This window comes from Suncus etruscus, chromosome 4, assembly GCF_024139225.1.
Source record: "Suncus etruscus isolate mSunEtr1 chromosome 4, mSunEtr1.pri.cur, whole genome shotgun sequence".
NCBI classification, from domain to species: Eukaryota; Metazoa; Chordata; class Mammalia; order Eulipotyphla; family Soricidae; genus Suncus; species Suncus etruscus.
Window position 1 is genome coordinate 27,268,340 of NC_064851.1, and position 19,384 is coordinate 27,287,723.

Sequence of the window (19,384 nt, forward strand, 5' to 3'; positions counted from 1 at the left end):
TCCCATTCACCACCATAGCCTGCCTCTAGTCAGGCACAACTGCATTTACTTTCTATTGTGTATTATAACCCAAAGGCACATGGAATCATCAAAATTTAGATCAGTATAAGTCAATTTGAAATGGTTGTATCACTCTATTGGGTTCCTATATTAGTGTCAAAGGATTGACTGGGCTTTGATCTATACTAGTTACTTCTGTGATATTGTTTAGGCTCACTGAAGTTGGTAGATTACTATGTAATGTTTCCATTAGATTTCCTGCCATACTATTGGGCAAACAACATTAAGATAATGAGGTGCTGTGCAGCCACATGAGACTGTGAAGTCTAGGATTGATAGATCTAAAACAAATTTGTTTGTTTACATAAGGTTAAGTTGTAGAGCTGGCCAAACCCCTTTTGGAGTACCCCAGAATATTAACTAGGACCAGAAGTATCAGTGGCTATTTATTTTTTCTTTAATTGTAAGAGTTTCAACATTATACTTTATTATTATATTTTTATTTTAATCTATTTATATTTTACTTATTACATATTAATATGTTTAACATTACATATGTTAAACAGTTTAGAGGAACATTGTTGTTTCATAGGATTTGGGAGTTATTTTTATTTCCTTCACAGAACTGTATACATTTTTCTTCTAAATTAATTTTATTATATATCAAAACACAGTGATGTAGTTAGTTATATAGTTATTCTTAGTTGTGTTTCTAGTACGAAATCTTACAAAACCAGTCCCACTACCAGTATTGACTTCCATCCCTGAATGTACCCTGGTTCTTATAATAAATTATACAAATTTTTGTTTTAGCAATAAATTATATGTTTTATAACACTGCTCTAAATGTATAAATGTAGATGACATTTATAGTTGTATAATGTTTGTATTTTCCATACTGCTGATGTAAGAATTATCCCAACTTTAATAATCATCCAGTAGGATACAATATTTTTTCTACTGTAGGGCTTAAAAATTTGAACCTTGTTACTTCAATACAAGAGAATATACAAAAATTAAAACCTCTTCAATTTATTCTTGAGACTAGAAATAAGAATTATGAAACAACATAGTGTAGAAAATTAGAAATGATGCAGAGGTTTTGTAATCAAACAAAATTGTAATCAAACAATCTCCAAAACTTACCGAAAATGTTTTAGGGTTCGATGAGTAATTTGAATATTTTTGGTAGAGAGGGAGACCACCAGGTACAATTCATTAGGTCTGGAGCCCCACTGGTATTTCTCAGCCAAATGGAGAGGATATCATAGTACTCTAACCCCGTTGTGCCAGGTACTGCAACCAATGATGCCTTGGGGAACTTGGCATTGCTGAATTGAACCTGAGTCCAGTGTACATTAGGAAGTGCTTAAACTACCATACTGCCACCCAATCCCTACTTTGGATTCTTATTTGTTATTTTTTACTTCTAATTATTGAGTTGTCAGATAATATATAGAAGATAATGTTTTTCACATAGGTAAATTGTGACTCTTGAATGAGATGAATATATACATGAAACATATTTTATAAGTTTTATCTAAAAATATGTACACAAGGGACTGGGGATACAGCTCAAAAGGATAGAGTTTTCATTTATCATATAACTTGACACCCAAGCACAATTGGATTGTTGTGTTCCCAGCATCACTGACAGGGCCTTTGTAACACCATATTGTCAGTTAGACAGAGTTGTCAGGCCTCAGATCTAGAAAGTCAGTCAAATATCAGCAGATGTGGCCATTTCAACTGAAACCTGCTTGGACCTTCTCCTTCAGACAGAAAACCAAGTTGTACATGGTACTCATAATTGTTAATTTATAGTAAATCTTGGTGAGATAAATTCTATTTTTATAGCATTTAGTTAAAATTTATTCGATAACAGGTCAAACGAGAAATCTAACCAAGGAATGAAAGGATAAATGTGCATTTGTAACTCTTTGACTTCACCAATTGATTATTCTATATTTTTATATTAATTTGGTAAATTTAGAATAAATAGAAAATTCAAAGACAGTTTAGGATAGGATGGACTTATATTTATTAGAGTTTGTGTGATATTTTTATGCACCTTGGTTTATGTTTAACTTGTTTCATTTTTCCTTGAGTACTCAATTATACAAAGTCAGTTCTTGTCATAGGTAGTCATCAATTAGTAGAATATTTGTTCAATTAAAGAATACCCACTTTTTTACTTATTTGTATGAATTCTTCATACACTCAATATTTAAACCACTTGTCAGGCGTGTGTGTGTGTGTGTGTGTGTGTGTGTGTGTGTTTTGAGCCACACATGGCGGTGCTCAGAGGTTACTCCTGGCTCCACACTCAGGAATCACTCATTGGAAACCATATGTGATGCCAGGGATTAAACCTGGATTTGGCTAGGCAAATACCTTGCACATTGTGTTATTACTCTAGTTTCTACTTTTTAGTTTTGTAACCTGTGAACATTTCTTCAGTTTTATGTATTTTCAGTTTTTAGTACTTTATTTTGATCGAAGTTTTTTTGTTTTGTTTTGTTTTGTTTTTGGATCACACCAAGGGCACTCAGGGGTTACTCCTGGCTCTGTGCTCAGAAATCATCCTGGCAGGCACACGGGACCATATGGAATGCCAGAATTTGAACCAAAGACCATCCTGGAAAAACAGCTTTGTGCAAGGCAAATGCACTGCCACTGTGCTATCTCTCCCGCCCCTTGATCAAACTTTTTTCTTCATTAAAAATAATTTATACTTAGAAAACCTCTACTTCCATGCACTTAACTATCAATCTATAGAGAAAAAAATTTTTAAGATAATATTCTAATTTTCTCAAAACGCAGAATGGTCTCACTCATCTATGGGTTTTAAGAAAAATGAAAGACACCCTTGTAATAATAATTTTCAGACACAAAAGAGAAAAGAGCTGGAAGTTCCAGCTCACCTCAGGAAGCTCACCACAAAGAGTGATGAGTTTAGTTAGAGAAATAACTACATTTTGAACTGTCCTAATATTGAGAATGTATGAGGGAAATGTAGAGCCTGTTTAGGGTACAGGCGGGGGTTGGGTGGGGAGGAGGGTGATTTGGGACTTGGGTGATGGGAATGTTGCACTGGTGATGGGTGGTGTTCCTTTTATGACTGAAACCCAAACACAATCATGTATGTAATCAAGGTGTTTAAATAAAAAAAAAAAAAAAAAAAAAAACTTGTTAATTATTTTAACCTTTGCCATTTAAATGAAGTTATTGGTTATGTTAGAATTAGACTTAGTGAGTACTTTTCATTGGAAGAATTCTTAGTTTCTGGCAGTTTATCCACAGTTGAACTGAAACATTTCCTCTTTTCTGTATTTATTTAAGGTTCGTATTTCTTTGTTTCAATGGGTTACTACTGTACCAGAGAAAGTGAGGAGGATATACAGAGAAATGAAAAGAAAGTCCTATATGTTGATATCAAGTGGCTACATGATTCAGCCATTTCCTGAGAACTTTGTGCATTATAATGAGTCCTACTGAGAATTGGTGGACCATTTACCATTATAGTGTTTTACATGTATTATTATATTAGTTGTAATTGCTGCTCTGCTCCTTTTTATGACAAAGGAAATTGATAAAATGGTTCTCTAGCTTGCTCAAGTTTACACAGTCATTATTGCAAAAATGGAATTCTAAGTGGTAATACCATTTCTACTCTAATAATTTTACCCTTGCATTATATGCACACCAAAGAGGGGTAATAACAAAATATTCTATCTATTCCTTAAACACTGCTCCTGTGGGTAGTTATTAGGTATAATTACTCCTTGGTGGTGAGTGTATTATGATGTTATGGTACCTCTAAATTATAAATATTTATGCCCTAATAAACTAATGCTACCTCAATAAATTAAAAATCTTAAATAATGACTTTTTCTCATTTTCAAAATCTCAATATCATTGTGTAATCTACTGCATCTGAGAAAATAGCAAAAATTAAATAACATATTTTGAAGGGACATTCAAGATTAGACATCTTAGCTTCATCTTGAATATGACCTTTTCTTTCAAGTTTCTGCTGAACATTTGGTCATTGTTCAACCTCTATTTCTGGCTTATAACTGTTTTGTTATTTACAGTTTGTCTTTGTATGTTATGTCTCAAAAAGAAAGACATGACTTCTGGAGAGAATATATAGTGTAGATATAGGAAATGAAAAGACAAATGGACATAAACTGAATTAATAATTATGACTCAATGAAAGGAACTGGTGTAAGAAAATGCTGGGTTCAATGTATCAGGTGACTTTCATACACATCTGATCTCTTTAGAGTTTTTTAGGAAATAAAATAAAAGAGCTATCTACAATGGGTTTTTCATTATGATTTTTACCATTTTGTCATTGGTGCAAGGCCATTTTAGGTCACACTCAGCAGCGCTTTGGATTTACTCCTAGCACTTTGATCCAGAATCACTTTGTGTGGGGCTCAGAGAACAAGATGCAATGTCAGGGATAGAACTTGTCCATTTGAAAGAATAGTGCCTTAGCTTCTGAACTATTTCCCTAGATCTTGTGTTTATCACTTACTACAAAATTACTTCTTAGTAAAATTTTCTTGTCTACTTAGAGTAGTTACACATTATACCTATCACATAAGCTCATATTTTATTTAAAATAAAATAAGTGAGGTGATTTAAATATTTTTCTGCTATGCACCCAATCTCAGATAAAACAATATTTTATACACATATATGTAATTGTCTGTTGAATATTTGAAACTTTCTTTAAGTAGAATGACATGGCCAAAAGTGTGTAAGAAAGCTTATCTGGTATCAATGTGGAGAATGGCTTTAATAAAAAAATTTTAGCTGAGGAGACTCGTTTCATATTATCAAGGTGATATTAGAATTAAAGAGATAAGTGAGAAACACTAGCAATTTGAAACTAGCAGAATTCTGAAACTGAGTTGAAAAGACTGTCTCTCAAGGTCATTTGGCATAAGAAAGTGCCATTAACATAAAGAGATATTAACATAAAGAATATGTCCGATAACACTGGGGAAATTATTAATGCTTTTTGCAAGAAAAATGTTGAATATTTGTTTGAGATAATATTGGAAAGCAGGATTTGGGGATTTAAATATAATAGTAAAGGTAGAATCAAAGATAAAATTATAGATTATATAGAATTATGAAAACTGGTACTTAGAATGAGAAGCAATTTTAGACCTAATCTTCAAAACTATTCAGTATTCTTTTAGAAACAGAAAAAAGAGGAAGGAGAAAAAAAAAACAAGAATATATGGATTTAGAAAGACAAAAGAGAGAAGCCTTTTTGGAAAGAGATAATCTAACATACTAAATAGGAAGATGCTTGACATTGGATTTTGTTTAAAAAACATAAATAATAGATAAGAAAGGCTCATTTCTAAAAATAAGGAAATTATTTCAGGAATATTTGGGCCTTATGTCTCAAATGCTAGTAAAAGGCAAGGTGATTCTTTTAGCGATACAAAGCAAAGAAATGGGGAGACTGCATGAGTCTTAATGTGAAGGCAGAATGAGAGAAAAAAGCAACTTTAAATAATAGTTGGAATTATGTAAGATTGGAATGTATATAGATAAATACTAAGGAAGTGAAATCAAAGTTATCAACTGTCAATAACTTTTTCTGAAAGCTCAGAAAAGGAAAGCAAGGATGGTGATAAAATTAGCTTAGTTTTAGTGGAAAAAATGGTGATTTTTTTAGAATAGAGAAAGCATAAGTCTGTAGACTGAGCAGAAGGAGCCAATGCAGCAGGAAAAGAAGATAAATCTTAAAAAAAAATTCTTATTTACATACTATGGTTTACAGAGTTGTGCATAATACATTTATTTCTGCCATTCAATAGTCTACCACAAATGTAAAATTCCCTCCAACCAGGTCACCAGTTTGCCAAATTCCCCAAAAACCTGCCCCTTACTTAATATTTTGTATATTACTACTGGGAAATCAGAATTAAAATTATGTTTTTGAGGGGCCAGAGCTGTGGCACAAGCGATAAGGCGTCTGCCTTGCCCGAGCTAGTGCAGGACTAACTGCGGTTCAATCACCCGGTGTCCCATATGGTCCCCCAAGCCAGGAGCAATTTCTGAGCGCATAGCCAGGAGTAAGCCTTGAGTGTCACCAGGTGTGGTGGATCTGTAGTGCTGAACTCATCTGGAGACAGCTGTGGTTCAGAATGGCCCTCTGAGGAGCTACAGTGAGATATGCTTTGAGGCTGGTACGTCCATAATTTTTTTCTTGTTAGTTGGGCCTCTTTCAAGAGTTACACATGAGTCTAAAGCATCACTTGCACAGATATGGCAGAAGGTTTTGGTTCATGGGTGTGGCTTTCAGGGACATCAGGAAGTACAGAAACATGAGGGGAAGTGGCCTACCCTGGCTCCAAAGCTCCCTGGAGATGTCAGCCACAAAAGCAGCATTCCTGAAATGTTTGGCTACAGGGAGTCTGCATAAATGCATGGAGATAAAGTGCAAGCTGGAACATAGATAAGTTTTTATTTAAATATAATAAATCTTATGATTATTCTAATTAATAAAGCAAGGCTAACATAATGGGCCAGAGCAATAGCGCAGTTTTAGTGCATTTGCCTTGCAAGCAGCTGACCCAGGACTGATTTCTGTTCAATCCCCGGTGTCCCATATGTTTCCCCAAAACAGGAGCGATTTCTGAGTGCATAGCCAGGAGTAACCCCTAAGTGTCACCTGGTGTGGCCCAAAAATTAAAAAAAAAAGGCTAACAATGAATTTTTATACTGTTGTTTTGACAGATATTTAATTTTAATTTTTAAGAAAAGGCCTATAATGTAGCCAGGTTTAAGTATGATCAAATGTATGAAAGGTCAGGTATCAGTGTGAGAGTACAGAGGGTAGGGGGTTTGTCTTGCACACATGTGACCTGGGTTTGATTCCTCCACTCTATGTTGTTCTCAAGCACTGTCAGGAGTGATCACTGAGTGCAGAGCCAGAAGTAAGCTCTGAGCACTCTTCGCTATGCACCAAAACAAACAAATCATAAAAAAGAAAAGTTAATTATACAATAAGCATTCAATGAATGCCAACTTTTATTAATGTTATAAATATTTTTTATTCTTTCTCTTAAGACAAATACAATTCAAATAATAGCTTAGAAAAAAGTAAGGATGATATTGGTAATTCCATAAATTATTCTAACTTTAAGGCTCAAATAATGCTTCAGACATTTTTACTGGTAAAATGAGACAAGTTAAGAAAGACACTACTGATTAATTATGTATAGGGCCCATGACACTTTATGTCATTAATTATGTATAGGACTTGTGACACATGTGTATAAGAGAAGAAGCAATTACTGAACTACCAAGAAATAATCCACTGCAGTCAGTTCAATTCTACAGTTGCCAGAGAAAGCACATTTATTGGACTGACCTACATGTAGGAATGAATTGAAATAGCAAGAGCTTTACTATAGGTAAATGGCCTTCTTTCCTTTCTTGGTCAGGTAATGGAGAATGAATTGTAACTGAATGGCTCTGTCATGTGTTCCTACATTTTAAAAATCTGAAAGCTTCTCTCTGCTATCTCATGTACTCTGATATCAGAAATCACATTTAGGTTTTCTTTGACCACCGAAACTAGCTGACAGTCAGGGAATCAATATAGCCTGTTGCACATCATTCAAACCTGCTATTAGTAGAAAAGTCACACTAAAGATGCATTTCCTTGCAGGACAGTGCAGAATTGATTACTTCCCTACTTCACAGTGGCGCTGATATACAACAAGTTGGGTATGGTGGCCTCACTGCCCTGCATATTGCTACTATAGCTGGTCACCTAGAGGTAAGTCACAATTCGGTTAGGTAATAAAGTAAAGAAAATTAAACTGCCTCTTAATATTCTTGTTCTCTTTTCAAATACTTTTTCTTTCTTTCTTTTTTCTTTTTTTTTTTTTTTTTTTTTTTTTTTTTTGGTTTTTGGGCCACACCCACGGTGCTCAGGGGTTACTCCTGGCTGTCTGCTCAGAAATTGCTCCTGGCAGGCACGGGGGACCATATGGGACACCGGGATTCGAACCAACCACCTTTGGTCCTGGATCGGCTGCTTGCACGGCAAACGCCACTGTGCTATTTCTCCAGGCCCATTTTTATCTTTTTCTTTCTTTTATTCTCTTTTTCTTTCTTTTCTTCTCTCTTCCTTCTTTCTTCTTTCTTTTTCTTTCTCTCTTTTCTTCTTTATTTTTTCTTTTGATATTCTTGAAATTGTTTCTTCTTAAGCTATTCAAAATTTTAATTTCTTTCGGAGGTCCCTTCAATCTACTTTGTTGCCATATTTGCATATATTAACTAAATGCAAATACAGACAGAAACCGAGACTTTCTAGCAAAAATTAAGACTATCTGCTTTAGTCTTTAACGACTTGCTCTTTTAAGTTGTCACTGTACATCATGATGTCTCTTTAAAAACATTTTGTTGTTAGTTTGGGGGCCATATCAATTAATTCTCAGGAATTACACCTTGCCCTACACACAAGAATTACTTCTGAAAGTGCCCAGGAGACCATATGGTATGTGTAGGATCAAATCCTGGTTGGCTTAATGCAAAGCAATCACCTTACCCACTGCTATCACTTTGACTCCAGATTCTTTTATTGAATAGAAATAGTAATATAAATGATTAAATTAGAGTACTTTACAGATTGCTTTACATAAAATACAATAAAATATCTTTTGCATATACATAATATTTGATTAAATACCTATTATACCCAGATATTGTTTACAATTCTGAAGAAAAACATATAGGTTAAGTCTCCATGTTCTTGATATAGCCTGTGCACATGTTTTGAACTAGAAAATGATTGGATGTTTTCAAGAGATAGGTGTGAGACAAAGTCAGTGTGGTAAGCATTGAAAGTAGTGTGCTGGAGAGATAGCACAGTGGTAGGGCATTTGCCTTGCACGCAGCTGACCCAGGGTGAACCTGGGTTTGAATCCCGGCATCCCATATGGTCCCGGAGCCTGCCAGGAGCGATTTCTGAGCACAGAGCCAGGAGTAACTCCTGAACACCACCAGGTGTGGCCCCCAGGAGTAAATCCTGAGCACCACTGGGTGTAGCCCCCAAAACAATAACAAAAGAATTTAAAGTAGAAAATGAGAAAGATAGATGAAAGGTTATAAAACAATCATAATGTGTTTTATAAACCATGGAAAAAATGACTGTATTTCATTAGGTTTAATTGTTGAAATTTTAATTTCATATATTCTAATATATTTATTTACTCTAAACACCCTCATATAATAGTTTTTGTTATCACTGCTATTTTATAGTTATAGAGCTAAGATTTTTGTACTGTAGATTTCTTTACACATTACAGTCATGAAAGAAAGAATTGTCTGAAATTCTGATAATTTTACTCAGAATCTGTTTTTACATTTTCATTTGTGGTAACCACATATAAGTTCAAACCATTATATGTTTTATATCAATATTATTAGTAGTTAACTATTTAATTCTTACTCATAATTATAACTAATCATGGTTTCTCCACACACCTATTGATTAACAACATGGTGTGCCTATAAAATTATGTATAAAACTTATAAAGTAAGTGTGATCCATATTTCATAATAGTGTCAATTTGAAAAGTTTATTTTTCCATTTTGTATTTAAATGTCTGATTGACAAAAAATATTTTCCTTCACGTTAGCACTTTAACCCTTTTCTATATATTCTCTTATAAAAATAATTTTGAGCCTTAGTATAATACAGTGAATTTATAAGGAAAGTGTAAGTTCTGTTAAAATTGTTCAAATGTAAATGCCTTTCAAAAAAAGAAAGCAAAGCCAGAGCTAAAGTAGATGGAACGTAAATATTAAAAAGTCTGGATGAAATAATTGTCCAAGTCAAATTACTTCACCTCTTAATGCCAGAGAAGTGACAGGATATAGTTTGTAAAATGAAATTATTTTTTCAAGTGCTGAAGTGATTACATTTGTGAGTCTTAGAATTAGAATAGGGTCAAAAAGCAAGGTGGTGAAGAACATGTTTTTTTCATCCCCTGTCCGAAGAGCTGTTTTCTTTTTTGTCATTATAATGCGGAAAGAAATATCATATTGATTCTACCAGCTTTAGGAAAATTTTACCAAAATAATTTCAAGTAAACTTACTTTTTTCTCTTAATACTTTTATTCTTGTAATATTCCATGACTTTTATAACCTCATTCATTGTCATATAATATTGAATTATTTGTATGGTGAGCTGAACAACTAATGGTGCATTTTCTAGTTATATTCACATTAGCCGTTATTCTTTGATAAAATAAATTACCTAAGTTACCAATTAGAGAAGAAAAGGGCCATATTTTAAATACAGATTTTATTTCAATTATTTCTTTCAAAGTCATTAAGTATAAAAAATATAAATTCAAATCTAATTTATTTCCTCCTATGCTCATCTATTCCTTTTAACAGATGTTTGGATGTCTCTGTTTTTCACATATATTTCAAAAATATTGAAATGATACAAGAGACTATGAAAATATGTTATGTTTTTTATCCTATTAAATATCTGGACAAATAGAAGAGAGAAAAAAATAAAGACAATTTAAAAGTAAACAGCAATAAAATCATAATTAAAGAAGAGGAAATCCAATTATAGGGGCTTTAAAATTAGACATGAGATTTTTTTTTAATTTTTATTGTGACCAAAGTGCATTACAAATCTTTCACTGCATCATTTATGGTACATAGTGACAATGAATGAGGGGCATTTCCATCACCAGTGCTGTCCTCCCTCTACCCTGTTCCCAGCTTGTATCCCATATCTCCCTCCGTTACCCCTCAAAATGCTAGTGCAACTGGTCTCCACTTTACAGCTTGTTGTAGATTGAGCATCCATTCCACTGTCATTGGAGACAAAAAGGATAAGAAAAAAGGGAGAAAAAAAATTGGTAACAACTACCAAAAAAAAAAAAAGAGAGAGAGAGAGAAAAAAAAGGAAAAAAGAAAGATAATGGAAGAAAAAAGAAAAAATGCACCCGGCAAATAAAAATAAAAATAAATCACCAAATAATAACCACAAGAGTGAAAAAGAAAAAGTGGAAGAAAAGAGAAAAGGAAAATAAAGTCAAAAACTAACAAATCAAAACAAAGCAAGAAAAAGTATGGGTGCTGGAGTGGCATGATATGAGATATTAAATATTTTTTCATATTTTAATCAACAAAATATAAAACAATGTTATGAGCTCACTATGAGCAGCTATCAATGCAACTAAAGTGTTAGGGAAGCATTTATGAGAGGAGGCTAAAATTTAAAGAGCAGTGAGATGGGCTGAGAATAGAAGAGCAATCATCAGGAAAATTGGAAACAATGAGATGAGCACAATTATTGGACAGTGAATATGAAGTCTCTGTAGAGAAATATGGGCACTATGAATTGAACAAATTATAGAAATTGAGAAAACTAAAAAAATTTAGTTTAGTAAAGAATTGTGATAGAAAACACAGAACAAAGAATTAGATGTTCTTATGAATAAGGACATTAATAGAACTCAAAAGCTATCACTCTTTTAAGGAAAGACTTAAAGACAAAATGACTTACTTTATAATAGGCACTGAGGATATATTAATATCTTTTGAGCAAGTGATGAATATTTCATAAATAATATTTTGAAAAGGACCTATTATAACAATATTTACAATGAATTCAAGAATGCTTAAACACACAGATTGAGACTTGTATATAGGACTCCTTTGGGAGGAAAAATAAATTAGCTGTAGTTATGTTGATTGATGATACCAAATTTTCAAGTGTAAATGTTCAGTAATCAGAAATAAACAACTGGTAGAGAGCAGAGAAATGAGGATGTAATTTAAGTTTTCTGAAATTAGTTGGGGTCTTGCTTTAGAACCATAGCAATAGCTTCAAGCTGTAATTTGGGTCTAAGAGCAGATTAAAGACTGAGTCTAAGAGAATACCCACAAAGACTTGAGGAATAATTTAACATGTTATCGAGTAGACAGTAAAAAGCTGGTTGAAGTGATAAGGAAAAACAAGGATGTTGGAACATCTCACTAATTGCAGGCATAATACTTATGCTGTAAAGTGTTGTATGATTGGATAATACATTCATGGTATTTATTTACAATATCAAATATTTTAATATTTATTTTATTACTACATTTTAAAACTCTGGCTAAGCAAGGATGGACTGAGTGGGTTTCTGGGTAAATTCTTTCCATTAGAAGTCACTTTCCTTTATTGCCCACCTTTCTCTGTGAAATAATATCTCATGCTGTCTGACAGGCTGTTTGGTCTATACAAATCAAATTCAGACCCTCTATTTGTGTCTCAAGTGTATTTGTCCTTCCATAATTATGAATTCCATTAAAAATTTGTACAATAAAATTTACATCGACTAGGCAGCTGTCTCCTTCAATAGGAAAGAGAACATGAGCTGCAGATTCTAGACATGCAGTCTCAAACTGATACTCAAATTTAGATTTACTACTCTTTGAAAATCAAACAAACATCAGTTGTCCTGGATCTCAATATTTCTCCATCACTGATTTATCCATCTATCAATACATATGCATATGTTGCTTTAAATAAGGCCTAAGATCCTATCAGTAATCAATAAACATGCATTATACCGTCTTCTCTACTTTTATTCCAAGGGACACATAATTCATATATCCGCTCAAGCATGGAAAATGAAAACTATTACCAAACAGTTCATAGTACTTTAATATTCACATCATATATCACTTAATTTTCCCATGAGATAGCTACCTTTAGATGCAGTTCACTGAGTATTAATAAAAATCACCTGACTTGCTATGGCCATTCAGACAATAAATACATGAAATGAATAGAATGTGAAATTGGTCTTCTGTTTCCATATCTGTCGTCTTATAAATAAAATAATTATTATTCTTTTGACTCATCTGCATTTTAAAACTTGATTTACATTCATAAGATTCACACAAAATACTTATAAAAACTGGAATGCTGTTAAAAACAGTTTTTAGAACAGACTTGACACCCATAAGACACACAAAAAATATTCAGAATAACTGATATGCTGTTAAAAACACAGTCTATGTACACAATAAATTTAAAGCAATATTAATATATAAATAACATTACATGGTATTTAGTATATGTATATAAAAGTCTGAATAAATAAATACATACATGGGCACACATGGTTATGTACTGTTAGCTTTATATTTCATCAAATAGTTCACAAAATAACCAACATTTTGGTGTTTTATGCAGTAGTTTCTGTAGCTGTCAGGAGATAAATCAATTATCTATACTGTGGTCAATTTGAATAGCAAACAGAAGAGCATGCCTGAGATAATGCATTTTTGTATTTGTATTGTGGAATGAAATTTTATTTTACAGAAAGTTTCATATAAAAGTTGTGCGGGTATCATGTTCATAGTTGTATTTATTCTACCCTAACTTATCCTATTTTTGATTATAAATACCTATCCAAACATTGCTTCAGAAATGCTTCCCAGTTATTTTGGAATTTATTTCTGATTTCAAGAAAATACAATTGATGCTGTTTCAGTTCATTCTTAACTAAGTCATCTAAATGTTTCAGGAGAGTTTTATCGAGAAGTTTTTACTCTCTCTAAGTTAGTTATTTTATAGTGGCTTTGCTATTCTCCAAAAAACAAAATTAGTGAATGCATAGAATTTTAAAATATATTTTAGGGGGGCCGGGCGGTGGCGCTGGAGGTAAGGTGCCTGCCTTGCCTGCGCTAACCTAGGACGGACCGCGGTTCGATCCCCCGGCGTCCCATATGGTCCCCCAAGAAGCCAGGAGCAACTTCTGAGCGCATAGCCAGGAGTCACCCCTGAGCCTCACAGGGTGTGGCCCAAAAACCAAAAAAAAAAAATATATATATATTTTAGAATTATAAAATATTGTTATACATTCTCTTTCTGTTCCCTGTCCTTCTTGAAGTCCCCTCCACTGTCTCCCCATTCCTCCTAGTCTAAATCTTCTCTTCTTTTATCTTTTCTTTTCTTTCTTTTTTTGGACTACACCTATTGATGCTTAGGCTTTACTCCTGGCCCTACACTCAGAAATCGCTCCTATTTGGGGGGACCATATGGGACCCTGAGTATAAAACCCAGGTCATCCTGGGTCAGCCGAATGAAAAGCAAATGCCCTATGGCTGTGCTATCACTCCAGCCCCTTCTCTTTTATCTTTAAAAGATATAATCTGTTCACAAGTTGCACAACAACAAGTTATGAAACATGTGTCCAAGTTAACTAATATGCAATAGTCCTTTGTAAAGTTTATCTGGAACCATTACAATAATAAAAAATAATAATGCTTAAAAACATCAAATGACAACAATGTGCCAATCATATCACTTGAATTAATTCTCATTTGTGATCTTATTCATATGTTCTGGATGGTAAAATGAATGCACAAAGACATTAAAAGAGCTTTCAAAGGTTTCAGGACTAATAATCAATAAAGTGTGCAGCCTAGTAGCCAACTCACACTTTCAATGCTGCCTAGTTTTCCACTCATCAAAAATAATAACCTCTCAGTCCATCTGACTAGAAATTAAATTTTGGAAATAGCAGATAGAAACTTAGTAAGCAAGTATTGGGAAAAATGCCTTATACTCACATCTCTAATTCCCTAGAAACATAAGCATGAAAATATGTAGTGCTTATTTAAATAAATTATAGTATGCTAAGCTCTCTCTATCCTATTAGATATTTCTGTTACATTTTAAGTAGCTCTTCTGGGTCAAATATAAGATACTGTATAACTTCCCCACTTAGAAGGTATAACTCAGTGTTCGTAGTGACTTTGTAAAGTTTACGATCATCACCACAATTTAATTTTGGAATATTCCATCACTCAAAACAAACCTCAATACCTAGTACATATTAGCCCATTATACCCTACTGTACTCAGACCTTTAATCATTATATATTTTATTGTTCATGGAAGTTTATGTAAAGACAATGACATAATGTGGGGTCTTTTGTCATTGTCTTTTTTTAACTTGCTGTAATGTTTTAAGATTCATTCTTATAAAAAGAGTTATTTTATATCCAAATCAGCCAATAATTGTACAACTGTTCAGGGAAAAATAGAATAATGTGTATACCAAAAGTCTAACTAAATCTTTTAACATTTTCTTTATTTTGATTATAAATCGATGCAGAATAAAGCACTGAACTGAAATGTCAGTTTGCCAAATTATATTTTGTAACCAAAAATATGTATTGAAATGATACAATGGGACAACCCTATTCAAGTAAATAATTATGTAGCACCTAATCTTAAATGTATTCCAGACGTGCTTTGGAGAAACTTGTGATGCCAGATTTAAGATCAATTTGATATTTCAACCCAATGAATTATAGCTCTAGTTTTAGTAACTCTTGTTTTTGTTTCTGGGCTACACAAGGAGGTACTAAAGAATAACTCTTGGCTCTGTGCTCAGGGATCATTCAGGCTGTCTTTGGGGAAATATGTGACATGCATGGATTGAACCTGGGTCAATTACATGAAAGACAAATTACATACCTTCTGTACAATCTCTCTATCAATCATTTTAATTATTCTTAAAAATCATTCATAAATTATTTTATAATCTGGAATTATAATAACTCACTATTCATAATACATACCTAATCCTATGCTCAAGTTATTCTGTATGCTTCTTTTAGTATTACCTCTGATCTATCCTAAAGTGTAAAATATTATGGTAGAATTTATCTGTAGGAAGTCTTCCAGAATTGATATGGGACCTAGGGAACAGTTTTGGAGTCTTGGCCAATCTTATTTTTTTTGAATGGGCTTGAGAACTCACTTCATGTAGTGATGGATATCTAACTACATTTCCTCATACAAGGTAAGTGCCATATTTACTATGCATCTCTTTGTCTTTGGCATTCTTGACCAACTGAACTGGCAACTAAATGCAAAAACCTGAGAATTCAGTATTTTGTGAGCCCTCTTCTGCTAGAGATCACCATGTCAGTGCTTGGGGATCACTAATCCAGACATGCTCAGGTAACCCTGTGATGCTGATATCAAGTTATGGTCAGGTACATGCAAATATGTATTAGTAATAGCCCAATCTTAAAGGAGTAAATATTTGAATTGATAAGCTCATGAAAAGGTATTTGTAATTAATCATCAACAAAGGGGAAAGCAAATCAAAGCCACATGACAGACCATTTTACAACTAGTAAGACATATAATAATATGACAGACAATAAGAAGAATTAATAATATTTGTATAAATTGGAAATGTCATATTTCTAGTGAGGCTAAAAATCTATTCAACTCCTTTGGAAACAGTTTATTAGTTCCTCAATGATCTTTAACATTCCTATTTTTGAAGCAAGTTAATTCCATGCCAAGATATATATCCAAGATGCACAAAATCTTATACACAATGTTTGTGACAAAATTGTCCATAATAAGTAGTAAATTAAAATTAAAATGCACCAATGAATAAATTTCATATATTTATATTATGAAATATCACCCAACAAAGATAAAAATAAATTACTGGTATATGCTTTGCCAAACATTGATCTTAAAATTTTTTGTTTAACCTATGAGTGTTGTTGACTTGTGTAAAGTGCTGGTGTGATAGGTGAGTTACATTTGAAATAAAATTTGGAGGCTAAAACACCAAATGTTGTTATTTTGATATGCATCAAATTGACTATTTCTGTGCAGGCATGAAATTGGTATTAGAATATATATGGTATATAATAACTTTTTTAAAAATAAGTACAATGCCATATCATAGTAGAAATCACCCTAACTAAATTTTTTAATTTGAAGAGCCTATTTCCACAGATAGTTATAATTAGAGATACTGTTGATTGAGGTAAATTGAATATTATTGTCTCAATCTCTGGCATATAATTCTGTGTTATTTCACAGTATTATATGGTTCTGTTACTTTATCTTGAGTATCCCCAAATTTTTGTTGAGGGAATAAATTGTAATAGTAGTGTACAAATATGGATTATTATAAGGATTCAGATACAGAAAATATGAGGGTCAAATGTACCCATTAGTTCATGTCCCTACAAGTTATCATTTATTTATTACTCAGTAGCATTTGGTAGGTTTTCTAGTCATTATTAATTGGCACAAAATTTAAACTTAGTTTGAATAACACTTTGTTTTGCCACTATGCCAAAGTTTGATGTTTCTATAGGAGAGTCAAACTTCACACTTGGCCTGAATAATCATTTGCATTTCCTTCATGCCAAAATCTGGTAGTTTTCAGTTCCAGATGTTTAAGTCTTAAGGTAAACCTATTTTGTTTTTGTTTTGGGGTCACAATTGGTAGTGCTCAAGACGTACTCTTGGTTCTGATTGAATCAGGGGCCCTGCTAGCAGAGCTTAGTGGATCATAGGAGTGCTGATTTTTGAACCCTTGTCAGCACCTGGAAAGGCAAGTACCCTATTTTCTTTACTATTGCTTCAGCTCTTGAAAGTAAACCTTTATTGGGTCTATAGTCTCAAATAACTAAAAATTAATTTAGGTACAGTACAGCTTCTTATGTTTGCAAAAGTAGATTTCTCAGAAATTGAAACCAGAAACTCTATGTGCCAATTATTTTTATTGAATATGCCCTACATTGCAGAATTCTCTTTATTAAATACAAAGAGGCAGTCTCCACCTGTCTAGGCTTTTGGTCTAGAAATAAAGGCATTAATATAGATTATACAACTTAATTAGCAATTTTATGGACTCAGGAGTAATATCTTAACCTTGTATCAGTTTTAAGGAGTGGTGTAAGAATACAGTAGCTTGAGTGACATTTTACATAGCACTTAGTCATTGTTTTCGATTATATCAGATATTTTTAAACAGTATTACTTACAGTATGGGGTTAAGGAGATAAACAGGCCAAGTTGATTGGCTGCTAGAAAGAAAATGAGATACTTATCAGTTTGCAAACTTGGAAAATGTTGAAAGAAACATTACTGAATAAGAAATTCCTTTGTAACTATTTAGTGATTTTTCTGGCTTTGACTATAACCATCTTTGATTAAGTTAAATTCCACCATCTTTAGGTCATCCATAAATTAAAAAAGCATATCATGTTTAGGATCTGTGGAGATGGTACAAGAGACAAGCTTCTTCTTTGCATGAAGTCTTCCCAGTTCAAATTCCTGAAACAGCATACAATCCCCTAAGCACCTTTAGGAGTAATACTAGAAATTTCAATTCTCTCTTTTTCTATTTCTTTCTCCTTCATCTATCCAATTAATTTTTGACAATATGGTGGTGTATGGTTGCTGAGTAACCATCCCAATAAAAAAGTCAAATTCCTCGGTATAGGGAGATAATACAGTAGATAATGCATTTGCCTTGCGTATAGCTAATCTGGGTTCAATGCTCTGTAACTCATACGGTGGCCCTCAAACATTACTAGGATTGATCTCTGAGTACAAAACTAGTAATAAGCCTTGATTACCAATGTATGTGTCCCCTGGCCTCCCCCCTCCAAAACAAGAAAAATTAAAATATACTCATAATTTTGACTCCATCAAAAGCTCACTACTAATCAATTGAAGCCTTACTTATAACAGTCAGATAAATATATGTTATACATTTTATGCATTTTTATTATATTTTTAATAAAGTAAACAAGAGCAAAAATAATTTATTTTAAAAATCAGTGCTAGAGATGTAAGTAAATGGCAAGTAAGTAAATGTAAGTAAAAGTTTATTTGTATTGCACTTGTGAGGCTTGAGTTTCTAGCCTCAGCACCATAAAAACATATCATATGAAGAAATGTATAGTTATATAACTATAGAATACTTAATAGTACTAATTTACACAATGAAGTACTGTGCAGCTGTTAGAAAAATTAAAGTCATGAAATTTGCCTCTATGTGGATGATATTGAGATTATTATGTTTAGTGAAATAAGTCAGACAAAGAGAGATAAACAGAATAGTCTCACTCATCTGTAGGATTTAAGAAAAAAGATAGTATGGTAATAATACCCAGAGATAATAGAGATGAGGTTTGTAAGGACCAGCCCATGATATGAAGCTTACCACAAATATTGGTGAGTGCAGTTAGAGAAAAAGCTACACCAACAACTATCACGTTAATGGTAGTGTGTGAAAGAAATAGAAAGCTTATCTTGAAGACAGGTAGAGTTTGCAGGAGGATGGAGATGAGAGGCATTGATGGTGGGAAGGTTGCATTGGTGAAGGGATTTTTTTTTTATAACTAAAACCCAACTATTACAATGTTTGAATCTACCATGTTTGAATTATGGTGCTTAAATAAGTATGTTAATTAATTAAAAAATTTAAGTCAAGGGGCTGGAGCAGTGGTGCAAGCGCTAGCCTAGGACGGAAAGCAG

General features: G+C 33.0%; 1 protein-coding gene across 1 annotated transcript in view; it reads left to right on the forward strand.

The window, feature by feature from the left end:
• The window catches only part of TNNI3K (TNNI3 interacting kinase), a 307,398-nt gene that overhangs the window by 35,653 nt on the left and 252,361 nt on the right, over nt 1–19,384 (forward strand). The window contains exon 5 of the mRNA XM_049772005.1: nt 7,709–7,819. Coding sequence (XP_049627962.1) covers nt 7,709–7,819 — 111 coding nt within the window. The remainder of the gene's footprint in view (nt 1–7,708; nt 7,820–19,384) is intronic.